At 38.7% G+C, this 21289-nt stretch overlaps 1 protein-coding gene across 1 annotated transcript; it reads left to right on the top strand.

Moving 5' to 3' along the window:
- Positions 1 to 4485: 4485 nt before the first annotated feature.
- Positions 4486 to 5430, top strand: LOC145819937 (uncharacterized). Its single transcript, XM_082913974.1, has one exon. It carries the CDS (start codon positions 4486 to 4488, stop codon positions 5428 to 5430), a length of 945 nt encoding a protein of 314 aa, XP_082770100.1.
- Positions 5431 to 21289: the final 15859 nt, after the last annotated feature.

The following is a 21289-nucleotide window of genomic DNA, read 5'->3' as shown; positions in this document are numbered from 1 at the left end:
GTGAACTCTCATATTAAAATAGAAGATGGTTAGTTTCAAGAGTTAGAGTTGAGGTAAAAATTAATAGTGACTTCGTTCAAAAAACAAAAAAATAAAATAAAAATAAAAGCAACTTAGAAACTGGTTTATTGAGATGTTTGTCGTGGATTTTATTTAAAAATGAAATGTTCTTAATTATGTTAAAGGTAAAAAAATTTGGGTTAAACAAGGGTTTTAAATTATACATTTCGCATGTGAGTTTCATAACGAAGTCAAAGTCTTATGCATAGCATGACATTGCATGAACATAATCATATCCAATATATATATAATGTGTTAAGTTTATTTTCTAATGGGCATAAAAACTCATTCCCTTTTTATGGGCTGGATATCCTAAAATTTCAGGTGATGAAGATGTATCTCCAAGTCGTTAAAATGGCAAATGGAAGTGTTTTGTATGAGGACTATATTGGCTGGAGGCCCACTGAGTTGTATCCTCAGTTTGGTTTTCTGAATAAAATGGAAACGGCTCATAAATTGAGATAAAATGGATCAAGATGTAAGTTCGGCATAGTATGATTTTGTTACAGAGTTATAAATGATTTTATTACGAGCATTGTATATGCATATTACACTTATATTTTTGTTAAGATTTATATATTGTGTTAGATTATTTCTACTGGGCTTTGGCTCACCCTATTTAGGAAAAACCATTTTTAGGTGCTGGTAATATGCCTCCACCAAGGACTTAGCTTGGGAGGACTGTGGAGCTGAAGGCTCAGTTTTGTTATTTTGTATTTAACTTTTGTATAAGCCTAGGACATTATTTGTACTGAGCTTACGACTCTCTTTTGATGTACCCAAGTCTTGACTTGGAAAGATGTAAGTCTTTAAGACATATGATTACTTATTTAGCTTTTATTATATTATTACTATTTGGTAACACATGCTGTAGATTCAGGATGTTCTATTTATGAATGTATATCGCATATGTCACCCTTTTGTACAATCGAATCTCGTATAATAGCAAGACATTATACTCCGATTCATAATGTTATTTACTTATTGTTTTGGATGGTATATTGCATTTATTTTGGGACGTTACAACTTAGTATCAGAGTGCACAGGGTTTGAATATTTTGGATACGTGGGAAGTGGTTATTACCACAATGGGTTTGTCTCGCTTGATAAAGACATAAATATGTATGGCATACTATGTGATAACATGCTTATATGATTATATGTGTTTGGGATTTAATTCCTAAGACATTGATTGTGAAAACCCATATTTAAATTATTCTTAAAAGAAAATAAATAAATTAATTAATTAATTAATGTTATTCAGAACCTACCTAAAATATAGAATAGTGAAAAAAAAATATTAGTTTTAAATTAACCCAATTCTATCACTAACAAAGACCTTATTAAGAATAATAAGGTATTGATGTTCAATAATTATTGTTATAAATTATTTAAAATATATATATATATATATATAGGAGAATCAGATTCGGTGGTAAGGGTATGCCACATGCTAACTTGCATGTTGGCTTGGTGAATTCCATCAAATGATGGCTTTTGGGTAGAGTAAAGTTTATGGCAGGGAATAACATCATGAAAAGAGAGAGAGAGAGAGAGAGAGAGAGAGAGAGAGATCTGCCTATGTATATCATAGGTAGACTTAGTTCATGGACACATACAAGCAAAAGAAGGAGTATATACGGGTGAGGAGAGATTCAGTAGAAGGAAAAGAAGAGGGGAAGGTTAAGGAAGCAAAATTTTTCTACCACTTCATCACCCATTTGAATCCTACTCTTAAGTAAGAAAACCCTCTCAATCCTCTCATTTTTTTATATATTTGAAATTTTCAGATTATATATGATAAATTGTCTAAACTGTGTTGAGAATAATCTGTTTTGAATCTGCCAGCATGTTTGCCTGAATTTTTAAACAATTTTATACTCAAAATTTCGAGATGATTTCTCTACAAAGTTGTTGATAATGATGTCTAGTTCATCCAAAAATTTTGGCAATAATTTTTGAGCTTTCTACGAATTTATACAAATATTTTTACTAAATCTGAAACTGTGAGACAGATTTTACTATGTATTTGAAAATTTATTTAAAATTCTATACTAAGCCAAATCTGGTAATTTCTAACTAAAAGACGAAATTTGAGAAGTCTAGTTTCATGATAAATTTTTAGATTATGGATTTGATCTATAAATTTAAGCATGGAATTAATGTAAGGAAATGTGACGAATTTGTGTCAAAAAAAAAATTTTGCTGGGAATTTTACAGGATTATTTACACCTTCTTTTTCTGAAATTCTTTCTGAAAAGTGACCTAAACATCCCTATTGAGTATTCTGTTCAATTGCACAAATTTTAGAATTGTGTAAATAATTTATTTATAAATTTTAATACCGGGTATTTAGGGTAAGCCCTGGTTTTTAATAACTTTTAAGGAAATTGTGTCGCGAAACCCTAAGTTGGCACGGGGATTATTTGAACCCTTATCGGTATTTGGTTTTGGAATAAGGGTGGATGTGCGGGTGGCACGCAGGGAAGTTACGTACCCCTGGCAGACCGTTCCCTTGGGGCAGACCACGGATGTCACGGCTTGGGTATATAACTCCGGGCGTGGACATCTTTGGTAGTTCTTGAATATTTGACCAAGGGGGGTTTCCAAATTAACCGTGCCCATGACTTAGTGGTTGGTAAGTTAAACCTCTTTGGCGAGATTTCAAAGGTCACCTAAGTTATTAAAATTATTTGAGGTATTTTAATGGTTGTAATTTATGTTTACGATTATATTATTATCTCGTGTTTATAATCTCATTATTTTCTCTAAAAAAGAATGGTAGGTTGGTTATGTTTTCTTACTGTGTTGCAAAACTCATAGCATATATTTTGTTGCCCTGGCGTTTCATGCCAAATTATGTAAAAGAAGGGACTGAGGCTGAAATTGGAGCTGCTACTAATATCGAACCTTGGCTAACTTAGAGTCAAGATTTTATCAAAATAAAATCCTGTTATTTCTTGTATTAGTGTTTAACTATGTTGTGACATTGTGTGTGAACTTGTAGTTTTATTTTGTTGTTGGACTTTGACTATGTAAGAATTTAAAATTTCCTAATTAGAAGTTAAAATTTTATCTAGAAAGTTATTGTTATTTAAATCTTATGACGTTTCAAAAACAAATTTGGGGCGTCACAGTTTGGTATCAGAGCTTAGGTTTGAACCTTTGGGCCATGCATAGTAATTTATTATTTTTACATTTAAGAAAACCTTACGTTAATTTGTAATTTTCGGTGACTTAACTAAGTTAGAACCTTTTAATTGTAGGATGTCAAGGTCATCAGACATTAACTCTAACGAGGAAAATTCGGTGGAAAACTATGACATAGAATCTGACCCAAGTGAAGAAGTGGTGATGCCTATAGAAGACTATGAATTTGAGCTTGAGCTTGACCCTGCACCTGATCCTGAACTTGAGCCTGAACCTGAGTCTGAAGAAGATGTACCAATATACAACCCCCTAGAGGTTATTTTGATTGAGTCAGACACTGAAGATGAGTCTATAGAAGTCAATACCGAGGAGAGCACTGGAGATGTAGGAGCCACGTTTAAGGGTTGGGATGTGCGAAACGGGTTGCAAATTGGCACTTTTGTATATGTCAGACTTTATCCCCTAGGAGGTTATGCTTGGAAAACTGAGAGTTGGGTGGGTACCTATATCGGACCTGTCCAGATTTTAAGACAAAAAACTCCCTAGGTATATCAATTAGGCCCCTTCCTGGATGGTTTCACCGATAGGGTGGGCAACCTTTTTGACTTCTAGAGCCTTCAGTATATCATGCCCGACCCAAGTAGAATTGTGAGGAGAGATGGGTCAGTGGACTTCAGAGACTGGAGGACCTATCGGGAGGAGCTGGTGCAGCTGCTAGGGCATCGTGTGTGCGAAACTGCTATCTTCGTGAGGGTGTTGTGGCGATTCATGGGGCTTTTCCAAGCCACATGGAAGCCGGAAGCCCTTGTGTGGAGAGACTTTCCTTGGCTATTTTAGGGGGTCTTAAGGGAATTATGAACTAGGCTAATCGATTGTTTTGTATGCTCACATGTAAAAATTTCCTAGTTTAGAATTGTGAGTGTAGGAGTTAACTCGGATTGTAGGGGCTATCTTTTGCCCGTAGTATGTTATTTAATCTTTTCCTTTGTTTTATTTGTATTTTGCTAATTGTAACTTATCTAATCTAATTAATGAAATTTTTTTTTTACTATCCTTGCACATAAATATAATAATAATAATGATAATGATAATAAATAAATGAACAAATCACCAAATACTAAAGGGAAAAAAAAATCCCATCATGCAGAATGGCTGGACGAACAAGAAATAATAACAACGGTAACGGTGATGGAGTGTTTGATGGCGACGTCGCTCGAATTATACGCGCGATTGCTGATAGGGTAGGCAATATACCAAGATCAAAACAAATTTGAAATGATAGCAAAATTCGAAAAGCTACATCCCCACAAATTCCTTGGTGGATCAAACCCCCATAAAGCTGAAGCTTGGTTAAGACAAATTAAGAAGTTGCTAGATACTTCCGACATCCGAAACGAACAAGATAGAGTGACCATGACGGCATTTCAAATGGAAGGGGAAGCAGATCATTGGTGGGAAATGATCAAAAGTACTCTACAAGTAGAGACATTAACTTGGAGACAGTTCGAAGACCTGTTCATGGAAAAGTATTTTCCTCACTCGCTAAGACAAGAAATGATTCAAGAGTTCCTCCAACTGAAACAAGGAAAAATGTCAGTCGCTCAATATGCGAACCGTTTTGAAGCTCTTTCACTGTACGCTTCAGCCATAGTAGCAAATGAAGAGGATAAGGTTAGGCGATTTGAATGGGGTTTGGATACAGAGATTAGAGGAAGGTTGATCGCAGTGCAACTTTCCACCTATGCTCAAATGGTGGATCGAGCTTTAATTGTGGAACGAGAGTTAGCGGATTCCGAACGCATTCGAAATCAGCGATCGAGGAAAAACAACCAACCATGCAAAGGAGGCCCAGTTCGCAACACCAAAGACCATCCTCCGCCAGCACCTTATGCCGGAGTGATGCAGCAGCAACAAAGACAAAATCGAGGAAACCAGCAAGGAGGAAACTTTGTAAATGAGTGGAAAGGAAAGTATTTCAGATGTGGTCAGCAAGGGCATCGTCGAAGTGAGTGTCCTCAGGGTGGGGAGTATTTTATGGATCAGCGAGGGCCACAACAATACAACAAATGCCAGCCAGGGCAAGGTTCTAAGCCTACTCAAAATACTCAGACCAACAAGGGGCAGCCACAAGCCTCTAGGAATGCAGGCCGACCAAGAACACAACCACAAGGAGCTGGAAATGGAAAGAAACCAGGAGAGACTAACAAACAGGCAGTATGAAGAATGTATGCTCTCCAAGAAGAAGAAAATGTTGATAACCCATCAGTAATTCAAGGTATGTTAATCCTTATAAATTCTTGGGTTAAAGTATTGTTCGATTCTGGGGCTTCGCATTCTTTTATATCCACTGCATGTGTGACAAGTTTGGGTCTAGAGCCAGAGACGCTAGGGATAGCTATGAGTGTCGCTTCGCCCTTAGGAGGTCAAACCCGAGTAAATCTAGTATGTAAATCTTGCGAGCTAGAAATCTTCGGTTCATATTTGATCTGTGATCTAAGAGTTATGGATATGCCTGATTTTGACGTCATCCTAGGAAAGGACTGGTTGTCAATTCATCGAGCCATTATTGATTGTTACTGTAAGACAGTGACAGCATCCCCCCTTAACGGCACGAAAGTTCAATTTAAAGGAGATAGACAAGATTCTCTAACTCCAACGTATCGCAAGTCGCGATGGCATGATCAACTAAACGGATGGTTGGCAAGCCTAATTTTGGAAGACAAAAATCGAAAGGATCCATGATTACCCCATGTGGTGTGCGAATACGTTGACGTTTTTCCTGATGAATTACCAGGATTACCCCCAAAACGAGACGTAGATTTCACGATTGAGCTTCAACCTGGGACTTCACCGACTTCAATAGCACCACATCGTATGGCACCAGCTGAACTTCGAGAATTGAAGGAGCAGTTGTAAGAACTGTTGAATAAAAAGTTCATCAGAGCAAGTACGTCTCCTTGGGGAGTGCCGGCATTATTCGCGAAGAAGAAAAATGGAACCTTAAGATTGTGCATCGATTACCAACAACTAAATCAAGTCACCATTAAAAATCGACATCCCTTACCCAAAATTGATGACTTGTTCGATCAATTAAGAGGTTCAAAATGTTTTTCCAAAATTGACCTTAGGTCGGGATATCACCAACTTCGTGTCAGAGGAGAAGATATACCCAAAACTGCGTTTCAAACCCGTTATAGCCACTACAAGTTTGTGGTAATGCCATTTGGTTTGACGAATGCGCCTAGGGCATTTATGAGTTTAATGAACAAAATCTTTACACCCTATTTGGACCAATTTGTGGTAGTATTCATTGACGATATTTTGATATACTCACGATCGGAGGAAGACCACGAGCAACATCTGAGAACCATTTTGCAAATTCTAAGAGAGAACCAATTGTATGCTAAAGCTAGCAAATGTGAATTTTGGTTGAAGGAAGTAAAATTCTTAGGTCATGTTGTGTCTGAATCAGGAATATCAGTGGATCCTGCTAAAGTAGAAGCAGTAATGGGGTGGAAACAACTTAAGAATACGTTTGAGATTCGTAGTTTCTTGGGATTAGCAGGTTATTATAGGAGATTCATTTAGGATTTCTCCAAATTAGCCAAGCCAATGACACGCCTAACACAAAAAGGAGTAAAGTTTGAATGGGACGAAGCGTGTGAGCAGTCATTTCAAGAACTCAAGAAGAGACTGACAAGCGCTCCTATATTAATCATACCCGAACCAGACGTTGGGTACACTGTTTATTGTGATGCCTCTAAGAAGGGTTAGGTAGTGTGTATTAAGGTAGTAGTTTACGGATCAAGACAATTGAAGAATCATGAGAAAAGTTATCCTACTCACGATCTGGAGTTGGCGGCTATGGTCTATGCACTTAAGACTTGGCGACATTACCTTTATGGCGAAAAATTTGAGGTATTTACCGATCACAAAAGCTTGAAGTACTTGTTCACACAAAGAGATTTGAACATGAGGCAGAGATGCTAGATGGAGTACCTTGAAGATTACCAGTTCACCTTGTCTTATCATCCCGGGAAGGCGAATGTTGTAGTAGATGCACTAAGTCGAAAGACAAGAGAGATTGTAGCCAACATATCAATTAAAGAATGGGAAATGGTAAGCACCGTGAATGGGTTTAAGTTATAACCAGAGACTCAGAATGGGAAGGGTAGGTTGTTTACAATAGTTACAACACCCCAACTTCTTACCAAAGTGTTGGAAGCCCAAAGATTTGATCAGGAGACCGACTTCATCAAGGCCCGATTAGCGTCCGGGGAATCTTCACCGGATTGGACGCTCCATCAAGATGGTAGTTTAAGGTATTTAGGTAGAATTTTTGTGCCAAACATCGAACAATTAAGAGATGAAGTACTTAAAGAATTTCACCATTCAATTTTTGCGGTTCATCCGGGAGGAAACAAGATGTACCAGGATCTTAAGCGACAGTATTGGTGGAGTGGAATGAAGAAGGACGTTGCTCAATTCGTATCTAAGTGCTTGATGTGTCAGCAAGTGAAGGTAGAACATCAAAAGTCGGCAAGGAAACTCCAACCTTTACCAATACCTAAGTGGAAATGGGAACACATAACAATGGATTTTGTAACGGGATTACCCTGGTCGCCGCAAGGCCATGATGCCATTTGGGTGGTGGTTGATCAATTAACTAAGACGGCACATTTCCTACCAATAAGACTAGTAAACACACTCGAAGCTTTAAGTTGATTATTTATTCGAGAAATCACTAGATTGCACGGAGTACCAGTTTCAATAGTGTCAGATCGTGATTCTCATTTTACGTCACAATTCTGGCAAAGTCTGCAGAAAGCCTTGGGTACAGAGTTGTGTTTTAGTACAGCTTTTCACCCTCAAACTGACGGTCAATTAGAAAGAACAATTCAGACTTTAGAAGACCTGTATCGAGCTTGTGTGATGGACTTTAAAGGTAGTTGGAAGAAACACTTACCACTAGTCAAATTCTCTTACAATAACAGTTTTCAAGCAAGTATTGGTATGGCACTGTATGAAGCTTTGTACGGATGACTTTGCCGGTCACCAATATGTTCGACAGAAGTCGGAGAAGCACCTCTATTAGGGCCAGAGTTAGTTCAAGAAACTACCGAGAAGGTGAAACTAATTAGGCAAAGAATTGAGACCGCTCAAAGTAGGCAGAAAAGCTATGCAGATCAAAGGAGAAGACCTTTAGCATTTAAAGTTGGAGATCATGTGTTTCTGAAAATACAGCCTCGTCGAGGAGTTGTTCGTTTCGGAAAGAAGGGAAAGTTGTCACCTCGCTTCATTGGGCCTTTTGAAATCTCGGACAAAATAGGAGAAGTGGCATACCGATTGGCTCTACCACCTCAACTGGCTGGAGTACATAATGTATTCCACGTCTCTATGCTACAGAAATACGAGCCACACTCTTCTCACATCATCAATTGGGAGGAAATTAATCTTGATGAAGATGTGACATTTGAAGAAAAGCCTGTGAAGATTTTAGATCGTCACGAGAAGGAATTACGAGGTAAAACTATACCGTTGGTTCGAGTTCTCTGGAGACATCGTGGGACGGAAGAGTCAACGTGGGAGCGAGAAGATATGATACGTGTCAATTACCCTCAACTTTTTGAGTTTAAAGGTATGAATTAATTTCGAGGACGAAATTTTTTTTTTAGGAGGGTAGATTGTGAAAACCCATATTTAAATTATTCTTAAAAGAAAATTACTTAATTAATTAATTAATTAATGTTATTCAGAACCTACCTAAAATATAGAATAGTGAAAAAAAATTAGTTTTAAATTAACCCAATTCTATCACTAACAAAGACCTTGTTAAGAATAATAAGGTATTGATGTTCAATAATTACTGTTATAAATTATTACAAATATATATATATATATATATATATAGGAGAATCAGATTCGATGGCAAGGGTATGCCACATGCTAACTTGGATGTTGGCGTGGTGAATTCCACCAAATGATGGCTTTTGGGTAGAGTGAAGTTTATGGCAGGGAATAACATCATGAAAAGAGAGAGAGAGAGAGAGAGAGAGATCTGCATATATATATCATAGGTAGACTTAGTTCATGGACACATACAAACAAAAGAAGGAGTATATACGGGTGAGAAGAGATTCAGTAGAAGGAAAAGAAGAGAGGAAGGTTAAGGAAGCAAAATTTTTCTACCACTTTATCACCCATTTGAATCCTACTATTAAGTAAGAAAACCCTCTCAATCCTCTCATTTTTTTATATATTTGAAATTTTCAGATTTTATATGATAAATTGTCTAAACTGTGTTGAGAATAATCTGTTTTGAATCTGCCAGCATGTTTGCCCGAATTTTTAGACAATTTTATACTCAAAATTTCGAGATGATTTCTCTACAAAGTTGTTGATAATGATGTCTAGTTCATCCAGGAATTTTGGCAACAATTTTTGAGCTTTCTACGAATTTATACAAATATTTTTACTAAATCTGAATCTGTGTTGAGAATAATCTGTTTTGAATCTGCCAGTATGTTTGCCCGACTTTTTAGACAATTTTATACTCAAAATTTCGAGATGATTTCTTCTACAAAGTTGTTTATAATTATGTCTAGTTCATCCAGGAATTTTGGCAACAATTTTTGAGCTTTCTACGAATTTATACAAATATTTTTACTAAATCTAAAATTGTGTTCAGAATAATCTGTTTTGAATCTGCCAGCATGTTCACCCGAATTTTTAGACAATTTTATACTCAAACTTTCGAGATGATTTCTTCCACAAAGTTGTTGATAATGATGTCTAGTTCATCCAAGAATTTTGGCAACAATTTTTGAGCTTTCTACGAATTTATACAAATATTTTTACTAAATCTGAAACTGTGAGACAGATTTTACTATGTATTTGAAAATTTATTTAAAATTCTATACTAAGCCAAATCTGGTAATTTCTAACTAAAAGGTGAAATTTGAGAAGTCTAGTTTCATGATAAATTTTTAGATTATGGATTTGATCTATAAATTTAAGCATGGAATTAATGTAAGGAAATGTGACGAATCTGTGTCAAAAAAAAAAAAATTGCTGGAAATTTTACAAGATTATTTACACCTTTTTTTCTGAAATTCTTTCTGAAAAGTGACCTAAACATCCCTATTGAGTATTTTGTTCAATTGCACGAATTTTAGAATTGTGTAAATAATTTATTTATAAATTTTAATACCGGGTATTCAGGGTGAGCCCTAGTTTTTAATAACTTTTAAGTAAATTGTGTCGCGAAACCCTAAGTTGGCACGGGGATTATTTGAACCCTTATCGGTATTTAGTTTTGGAATAAGGGTGGATGTGCGGGTGGCACGCAGGGAAGTTACGTACCCCTGGCAGACCGTTCCCTTGGGGCAGACCACGGATGTCACGGCTTGGGTATATAACTTCGGGCGTGGGCATCTTTGGTAGTTCCTGAATATTTGACCAAGGGGGGAGGGGTTTTCCAAATTAACCGTGGCCATGACTTAGTGGTTGGTAAGTTAAACCTCTTTGGCGAGATTTCAAAGGTCACCTAAGTTATTAAAATTATTTGAGGTATTTTAATGGTTGTAATTTATGTTTACGATTATATTATTATCTCGCGTTTATAATCTCATTATTTTCTCTAAAAAAGAATGGTAGGTTGGTTATGTTTTCTTACTGTATTGCAAAACTCATGGCATATATTTTGTTGCCCTTGCGTTTCATGCCAGATTATGTTGAAGAAGGGACTGAGGCTGAAATTGGAGCTGCTGCTAATATCGAACCTTGGCTAACTTAGAGTCAAGATTTTATCAAAATAAAATCCTGTTATTTCTTGTATTAGTGTTTAACTATATTGTGACGTTGTGTGTGAACTTGTCGTTTTATTTTGTTGTTGGACTTTGACTATGTAAGAATTTAAAATTTCCCAATTAGTAGTTAAAATTTTATCTAGCAAGTTATTGTTATTTAAATCTTATGATGTTTCAAAAAAAATTTGGGGCGTCACATTGATTAGGTCTACGGGTTTCTAGAAGTCCTGTTAGAAAAGCACTTGATCACTGCTGTTTCTAATCGGAACTCTGGTAACACCGCGAGATGGTCGCTATCTAGGAAGTAAATTCGTATGTGTTTATGTGACTACATGCTTATATAGAGTGAATTATTGTTGTCCACAACACTAGGACGTGAGTAAGCTTCGGCACATTTGTAAATATGCTAATCTTTTTGTTACCTTCATTAGGATGTCAGGGTGTGGTAGTGGTAGGCGTGGTAAGCCTAGGAGGCATGAGGTGCCTCTATTGGATGAGATTTCGGCTCAAGATGAAGGGGTTGGTCAGGCCAATGTGGCCGAACCAGTTGGTCAGCAGGCCATGGGCACCTTAGCCCGCAAAATGGCCGGAGCATTGCGGGAATCCATGGACATTCTTAGGGCTAAAAATCAAGTCCAAGCCCAAGTAGCTGAAGCAGGGCCGTCATTCTTGAAGCGAGAGTTTTTTCGGTCAAATCTGAACGAGTTTTTAGGTGATCCCAAGGAGCCACTGAAAGTGGATGAGTGGCTAGAGTAGATGGTGAAGACGTTTGAGATGCTTGGCATCAAAAATGGAGGTTTGAGGGTGACTTCGGTATCCTTCCGACTAAAGGGAGATGCAGGTCAATGGTGGAAGTATGCACGAGGGCGCATTGGGGTGACTTGGGAGCCTTTCGTCGACGCCTTCCAAGACAAGTTTTGCCTCCCACTGTTAGGGAGAAGTTGAGGCATCAGTTTTCTCAGCTCAAGCAGTTAAGCACACCGGTGATTGAGTTTGAGGCCGCATTTACTTGTCTGTCGAGGTTTGCATCGGAACTCGTGGTGACCGAGGAGCGCCGTTGTTTAGAGTTCAAGAAGAGGTTGAGAACCGGGCTTATGTTCAAAGTGGTCAGGTCAATGATTAGAGATTATGGACGCCTTGTAGAGGCGACAGCTCATCTTGAGACCGTGATGCAGATAGAGGAGGAACATATGAGGAGCTCTAGGAGGAGTCAGGAGGTTTAAGGGGACACTAAGAGGCAGAGGAGTTCTAACCCACAGCAGTCCCAGGGAGCTATAGAAACCCCATTTTGACCGGCCCTAAGACTTGGGTGTTTTCTGTTAATTACCCGATGATAACAATCAGAATGTATTTTTCAAAGAATCCTCAGAAGAGAGATGGAATTTAAGCTTTCATCCCAACCTTCACACATTTTTCGCTAAACTATTTTAGACCTTAATATCCTATTTTCAAAATATATTTCCAAATGTTTCTACGATGTTCCGAGACTCTCATTTCGATTAAAATATTGTACTTTTCAGTAAACCAAGTAAGGACAAAGTGGAAGTAAATGGAAGGAGGGTGAACTCTTTGAAAAATATTTAAAAACATCTTCTTTATAGATTTTGAGTTGACGAAAATAGAAGGGGATGGACGAAAACTGGTTTAGGAAAAGGATGAGCATCAAATCATTAAGAAAGAAATGAACAACCTTTACTAAATTAGGCATATCTCTTTGTACACTTGGAATTTAGATGCAAGGCTGCAACTATTGAAAACTATACTTCTAGGGCTTCAATTCAGATTCAAGAATCACCTAAAACCGAGTCCGGATAAAGGAGATATATCCATTTGAAGTCGGGCTTAAGAGCAGATTTTGTTGACCCAGCCCGAGACAGCAGCAAACCTGTTTTTTCTTTTTCTTTTTTTTTTTTTTGGTTTGGTTGGGACACCCCATTGACTCATTTTTTTTGATATATTCATCACCAAATGCGTATACACTCAGCCTCCATTATCTAGTGCTTGATCCATTGGAGATAAGGCTCTACTTTTGTCTCCCATTAGCTCCATTAGTGCTCCATTATCTTCCTTTATGCTCTATCTTGTCTTCCACCTTATCTTCCACCATTTCTCCACTTGCTTAGCCTATATGTATACATTAGATTGTTGAGAGGAGCAAGATGATAGATTAAGGAGAGAACATTTAAGCTAGAGAAACGAGTGAAAAGAGAGAAAAGTTGAGTTTTTGAGCTAAAAACACTCTTATCTTCCATATACACCCCATATCTTCCATACAAATTGAAATTCCATCTTTTTTACACATAAAACTCCTCCATAAATTATGAAATACTTGAATTTCAGTAGCTTGGTGTTGATAAAACTGAACAAAAACAAGAGAAATAATCACTTTTCACCACATACACCTCCATGGCATCATTCTACTAAGAATTCCAAGATTTCATATTGAGGATTGAGAACATAATTCATATACTTGAGGGTGATCAAAAAGAAGTTTGGAAATCATAAAGTTCATCCTTTCTTGAAAAGGTGAATTTTCAATTTATTTCATTTTCTTGCAATTCTTACTTATTTTGCTCTTTTGCTTTGATTTCTGGTTATATTATATATTGTTGTAATATAATTGAAAGTGGTGAGTTGAGAGTCCCATATATATTGTTTTTAGTTATGTTTTAAGCATGAGAAAGAGACCTTCCATGCTTAATGGTTTAATCTCTTTGGAGATTCATTACCAGAGCATTACATCTCTCTCATGCCAAGAACAAACTTCTTGTTTGACGCTTCTCTTCATTAGTGGATGTAATTATCACTTTTGGACAAAATGATTAAAGAATGGAAAGGTAATAAAAAAAGGCTAATAAAATTGGACTAAAAGAAGCACAAGATAATAAAATCGAGTTGGGTTCAATCGGACGTCATATTGAACCCATTGCATTTCTTACTTATTTTGCTCTTTTGCTTTGATTTCTTGTTATATTATATATTGTCGTAATCTAATTGAAAGTGGTGAGTTGAGACTCCTATATATATTGTTTTTAGTTCTGTTTTTATTGTGGAAATCTAAGAAAACAGAGTTTGGCCGAGCCTACAGGGCTACCCGCCCCGTTTGTTGGTAGGGTATCCACCTAAAAGTATACCATCGCGCCCGTGGCCTTCATAACCGTACCTGCAACTTCTAAGAAAAATTGGGAAGCCTTCCGACGTTGAGAAGATCAACCTCCGATGGTCTTTGAGGCGCTTAAAGCTGTTATTTCTTACATTTATTTTATTTTTGAGTGTTTGTGAGGATTTTTATATTGTGTTGTAATATTTATTCATCTCCCTCGGATTTGTAATATTTAAAGTATTGTAATAATTCCCTATACCCACTTCTTATCTATCACATTCTTTAATTGTTTTCCCTAACTGTACATATGTATATATCATGCATGCCATGCATAGCCATGCTTTTACATACATGATTCATGCCTAGAACCAGCTAAATTTGCATCTTGGTGCTTTAATTGATTATTACATGATTTTGTACGCTATCCCATGTTTTGCAATGTTTCACATGTCATGTTTTAGTAGCCGGATCTTTATAAGCATTATTGTGTATGTATTACATTAGGATTTTGTATATAGGATCATGTATATTTTACTAACTTTGTTTTGTAGCTGTTCGCGGGACGTCGATAAATATGTAAGTTGTTATGCTTTAGTATCCCGCTTGTACATAATTTTCTTATTATGTTTACTATCCTACCATGTGGCTATTTTCTTACTTGATATAACTGCATGAATGCCAGTGGATGGAGGTTGTGTCGCTTAATTTGGAATGATGTTGATTTTTTTACATTTGAAACTCAATTTATTTGGGTCATACATCTTCAAAACTCTTTCGAAATGCATGAAATCAAAATGTTCCAAAATAAATGGCATAGTCTATACTTGTATGCTTCGCATAGTAAATTTTAGGATTTATTAAATAATCAGAACATGAACGTATAAAGAAAATAAAATTCATATCATGGTTTAGTAGAGGCTGATCTTTTGATTGAGTGAGCAGGGGTGCTCAATAATGACCTTCCCCTTTCATACCTATGGTTCCGAACCAAGCATCTTTGGTGATGACAAACAATGGTCTTGGCACGAGTCATGGATTCCTAATTTTCTGAAAACATTAAGTGCGACTCTAAGATCTGATGATGCAATCCATTTTTGGCAATGTTTTTGTAATAAAATGGATTATCTATAAAATTTTCCAAAATTGAACTATCATCTATGTTTCACATTGCACTTGTGAGACTAGATCAAAGAAATCGAGGGTCCGAACTGTTTAACACGCACAGGTACCCCCTGGGCATGTTACAGTTTCTGGCCACTCTGCTGGGGATATTATGAAACCTTGACTCGAACTCCATGATATGACTTTTATTTTCAATTATATGTTCAATGCATTGCATGCATTGGTGCACTTCAAGTCCCCATGTTGCCTAGATACTGGTAGGAGCACAGGCAAACTTTTTGTGACACTACACCTATCTTTACGATACTTTAGAGGCCTTGTGTTGTAACCTTTTGAGATCTATCAAAAAGGTAGCTCTGCTATCTGGCTCTACTATCTAAGGTTCTTAGACTTTGAAGAGATGCTATATTGACTCTTATGATTTCTTAGGATCTTTATTGGTTATGACCCAAATGACTCTTTGGTAACATCACCTTGACTTCAACCCCTAAAGTAGAGCCAACTTTGTACATATAGTGAGCTATAGTACCTTTCAAAATTAGGACCTGATGCTCTCTCATTTCTAAGTTGTATGATATTACTTGTTTGAATAGTGAAAACCTAGATCATTTCAAAGCTAGGACAGGGTAACCCTACCCACTCAAAGGGGCATTTTGGCTCTCTTACCTGGTATGTGCTTTATAGTGAAACTGTACAGGAATAGTGGCATAGTTGGTATCAGTTTGTGAGGTAGAATTCAGTGTGGAGTACGGTCCTACAGCTTTGATCATATCTGTTCTGATGGAATCTTATCTAAGGCGCTGTCCAATTTCTGATTGTTGCTTTTTCTTTATTTCTTTTGGAATGTAGTCTAAAACTATAGCTTCAGAAAGTTCTGATATCCCCCGAGTACTCTAGACCTATGTTGGAAGATTTTGTAAGGTAGGAGATCTTGTTCGGGGATAGCCAGTGCTTGTCTCACTGTCACTAGTTGCAAGGTGAAGAAGGATCAGACAGAGTTCACCAGTTCAGTTATTTCAACAATCACCACTCAACTCACCTACACTCAATTCACCTCGAACACAGTCACGTACTCATAGAATGGCTCAGCATCCCTCACCAGACCTAGAGGACTTAATAATCTGTCTGCAGCAGTCAGTTGACTCCCTCTAGCAAGACATGGCCCGTCAAGCCGAGGTCACGACTAGGTTGCAACAATAACAGTAGCAGCCAACTGCGGCTTCTACTTCGTATGCACCTAACATGACTATCTCCATACTTGGCATTGCTGCAAATACTGCTACAGCTCAGGATCCACAAGCCGAAGGAGTTTTGACTTTTTCCCTCCAAGCATACCCAATCTCAGCACAGACATCTAGAGCCCCAATGTACCAGACTGAGGCACCTTTTGAATTCGAGGTTGACCCGACCATACTCAAAGTCAACTAGTTGGAAAAACTGTTTAAAAAGGGCACAGGGGGTTAAATCCATTCCAGATATAGATGATGGGTATACTGAATCAGTAGTTTCTTTGCCGAAGTGATTCAAAATGCTGCATGTTGACCGCTTCGACGGCGTCGGAGACCCAATGGTACATCTACGCCTGTTTTTTGATATCTTGAAATCGATAGGTTTGACCAGACTACAGAAGTTGTCGCTCTTCGGCTGAACCATGTCGGGTATAACGGCCATCTGGTATGCTACGTTAGAGGACTCTGTGAAGCGGAACTGAGAGGAATTGGCTAAGACTTTTATTGCTCATTACTCCTACAACACGCAGATTGAGGTCACAACTTCTGATCTTGAAGCAATGCGTCAGGAGCCAAATGAGGGTTTCTTAGAATTTGTAACTAGGTAGAGGGCCAAGGCATCGATGATGACCAACCAACCCTCAGAGAAAGACCAAATTGTTTGCAAACTTCATGGCAAGCTGCTGCAGAAAATGATTGTCCTCTCCTTATTTACCTTCAAGGAACTTTATGAAATGGGGGTTTAGATCGAAGATGCAATGAAGTAGGGGATCATCACTGATGACAAAGAACCAGCTAAGAGGTCGTTTGTTCGCAGTTCCAATGCTGTCGAGGATAGCACAACTACAAGACCGTCAGAAGTGAGTGTTGTCACCATAACCAAGACTGCCGATCCATTTGCCAACACGGGCCCACAAACTTCCAACCTTACCCGACCTCTCGGTAGAACTTTCAACCAGCTCTACATGGCCCCATCTAAAGCTATACAAGTGCTAATCAAGAAGGGGCACTTGAAACCCCTAGAACCTCGACCACTTCCCGACCCTCTTCCACCAAAGCACGATCCTATCAAATACTATGCTTTCCATCAACAGCACGGCCATGACACTGACTGGTGTTTTCGCTTGCGTCATGAGATTCAAGATCTCATCGATAACAAAGTAATAGCTCCACCCCAAAAGCCAAATATGACCACCAACCCACTCCCCATCCACAACCAAGTCCCCCCACCAAGAAATATCCACCTCATCCATACACTACCACCCACCTTTGACCCAAGCATATATATCACTCCCTCCCACCTACCAAAGCCGATAGTGTTCATCCCTAATAGCACAGACCTATGCATGATGAACACATCCAACCAAGAAGTTGAAAAGAAGGAGGAGGAGGAGGAGAATGAGAAGAAGCTAGAGGAGGAGCTTGTCCTGAAACAACTCAAAAAGATTTAGGTTGACTATTGATTTGGGGCCTTCTTATGGCTTCACGAGTACACCAACAGACAGTATTGCCGATGATAGATAAAGCTAAATTGTCGATTGATACTACGCCAGAGCAACTCGTTGGCTTGATCTTCCCAAGTAAAACCAAGCCTATGCTCACCTTCTCCGATAAAGAGCTACCGCCGGAAGGATCGACTCACAACAAGCCACTGTACATATCTATCGAGTGCATAGGAAAGTGGGTTCCAGTGGTTTTAGTGGACACGGGCTCTGTGATCAACATCTGTCCTTCTCGCAACGCCTATGCGATAAGCTTGAAATCAGCAGATTTCATCCCCACAACCCAAGTGATCTGGGCATATGACACTAGCAGAGAAGTTATGGAAACGGTGAAAGTACAAGTCCAAGTGGGCCTTTCCGAGCAAGAGATTGAGTTCCATGTACTTGATGTGCCAACTACTTTTAACCTACTTCTAGGGAGGCCATGGTTACATTATATGAAGGTTGTGTCCTCCACCCTGCATCAAATGCTGAAATACCCTCATGAGGGAGGGGTGGCCACCGTTTTTGGGAATTCATCTATACATCCACCACCAAAGGTAATTACACTGCTCTTGGAAATCAATCACGGCAATGAGGATGTATTTTTTTTAGGATTCACTCTCGTAGAAGCCCAAGTAGTACAGACAATCTTAGCTGAGGACGAAGGCATGTATGTCAGTGCTCAGTCCATTTACTTCATGAACAAGTTGTGGCATATTTCAGGAATAAGGCTCAAAAAAAGTAGGAGAAAAGGTGTTGAGGTGCCAACTGAAGTGCCACATAATCCACATGCCTTTGGGTTGGGCTATGTGCCCACCAAAGAGGATTGGAGAAGAAAGGGGGAAGAGATAAGAGAAAGGGCCAAGGCAAAAAGGGCCAGAAAACACTATGAGCTGATTCATAGACCAATTTGGGGAACGTTGAATGGGTGCTTTGTCAGAGAAGAATAGGATTTCCCTTTCTATGGCTTTCCTGAGCCTTGGGTGGATTTTTCATCGAAAAGGCATTTCTCGGGTTTTGAAATCTTCTTTGACCACCAACTTTAAGACAGTGATGAAAAGAGAGGTGATTTAAGTATTGAAGTTGGGCAGGGCAAAGATAACGATTCAGACAGTAGTGAGGTTGAAGTAGGAGCAACACTGGCCAATCTCTTGACAAATCCTGAGACCAATACGGAGACTTTAAAGGATATCTTTACTATCTCTATGATCAAAGAGGAACTAGTTGTGGACTCCACCAATTGCATTCTGGACGTGTTGAGGGCGCCGTGCCTCACTTGGCAGTTGGAGAAGGGCTTTATTTTCAATTCTAAATCGGATGTTGAGCCGAAATCTGATTCCACTGAGTCTGTTGAGTCAGAATCAGATTCGAGTCAGACCGAGGAGTCAAAGTCTGGCACTTCTAAGAGTGGTAACCCGAATGCCAAGGTCCTGTCTAGGTCCTTTTTTGCTTTCTCTTTTGAGTCTGTTAAAACCAGGGAGCCAGAATTTTTGAATGAAAATGCTGCAGATTCCATTTACTTCTCTGTGCCATTGATTTATCGCATTGACCAAGATTTTCAAAATTTTCATGAAAATGAAGAGGAAGAAATTCCTCAGGCTTTGAAAAACTTGATCGACCGAGAGAAGAAGAGACGTGTTAAGCCCTGCATAGATGAAATTATTACAATTAATATGGGTACTGAGGAGGTTCCCCGCTTAGTCCAGATCGGGTCACGTTGTCTTTGGAGGAACGTGAGCATTTAATCGCTTTATTAAAAGATTTCAAAGATGTTTTCGCATGGTCCTATGAAGACATGTCTGGAATCGATCCTGAGATTGTACAGCACTGGATCCCTCTTGACCCCGAGGCCCGACCTGTCAAGCAGAAACTCCACAGGATTCGTTTTGATTGGGCACTAAAAATCAAATAAGAGGTCACCAAGGAGATTGATGCCGGGTTTTTTATGGTATCTGAATATCCAACTTGGTTGGCCAATATTGTTCTGGTTCTAAAGAAGGATGGCAGAATTAGGGTTTGTGTTGACCTCTGGGATCTGAATAGAGCTAGCCCGAAAGACGACTTTCCATTGCCACACATCAACGAGTTGGTAGACTTTACTGCCAGCCTTGCGTTGCTATCATTCATGGATGGGTTTTTTAGATATAATCAAATTATGATGGCACCTGAAGACAGAGAGAAGACTGTATTCACTATGCCATGGGGTACCTACTGCTACAGGGTTATGTCGTTCGAGTCAAAAAATGCCAGAGCTACATATCAGAGAGCTGTAACCACCATCTTGCATGATATGATCCATAAGGAAGTCGATGTGTATGTGGATGACATGATTGCCAAGTCCAAAGAACGTAAAGCCCATTACACCGCACTGGAAAAATTCTTTGAACGAATCAGGGAGTAGAGGCTGAGGTTAAACCCACAAAAGTGCATTTTTGGGGTGACTACAGGAAAAATGCTAGGATTTCTGATCACGCAGAAGGGAATTGAAGTAGATCCATCCAAGATTAAGGCCATCTTAGAAATGCCACCACCAAGGATTGAAAAGGAGGTGTGCGGCTTTCTGAGCAAAGTGCAGTTCATAAGACAGTTTATCTCAAAATTAACCTTGACTTGTGAACCACTATTTGGTCTCTTAAAGAAGGGGAAGAAGTTCCGATGGGATGATCGATGTCAGTTTGCTTTTGAACAGGTCAAGCAATTCCTTCAGAATCTTCCCGTATTGTCGCCTCTAGAACCGGAGAAGCCATTGACCATGTATCTATCAGTAACAGAGACAACCAGGGGGTGCATGCTAGCGCAAGAATTAGAAGCTAAGGTGGAGAAAGCCATCTATTATCTGAGTAAGAAGATGTTGGACTACGAGACTCGCTACACACCTCTGGAGAAGGCTTGCTTAGCTTTGGTTTGAGTAACTAGGAAGTTGAGACACTACTTGTTAGCTCACTCTATAATTATGGTTTCGAGATTAGATCCCATCAAATATCCCTTTGAGAAACCGGAGCTTACAGGTAAGCTAGCTCGTTGGTTGCTTCTTCTCTCCGAATTTGACCATAAGTACGTCACTCGCAGGTCCGTCAAAGGAAGAGCGATAGCGAAATTTCTGCCAGACCACCTAGTGGAAGGAGATGAAGCAATAAAGTACTTGTTCCTAGATGAGGAGATTTTGTATGTAGAGGAAGAAACATGGACAATGTACTTTGACAGAGCAGCCAACAATATGGTTATGGGATAGGCGTGTTGCTTATAGCACCCGATGATTCCCATATACCCCTAACTTTCAAACTCCATTTCAAAGTGTCCAATAATGAAGCAGAGTATGAGGCGTGTATCGCT

Source organism: Camellia sinensis, chromosome 1 (assembly GCF_055761805.1).
Source record: "Camellia sinensis isolate YWXY chromosome 1, ASM5576180v1, whole genome shotgun sequence".
In the NCBI taxonomy this organism is placed as follows: Eukaryota; Viridiplantae; Streptophyta; class Magnoliopsida; order Ericales; family Theaceae; genus Camellia; species Camellia sinensis.
Note: the sequence above shows the minus strand (reverse complement) of the source record. Positions and strands in the feature narration are given on the sequence as shown.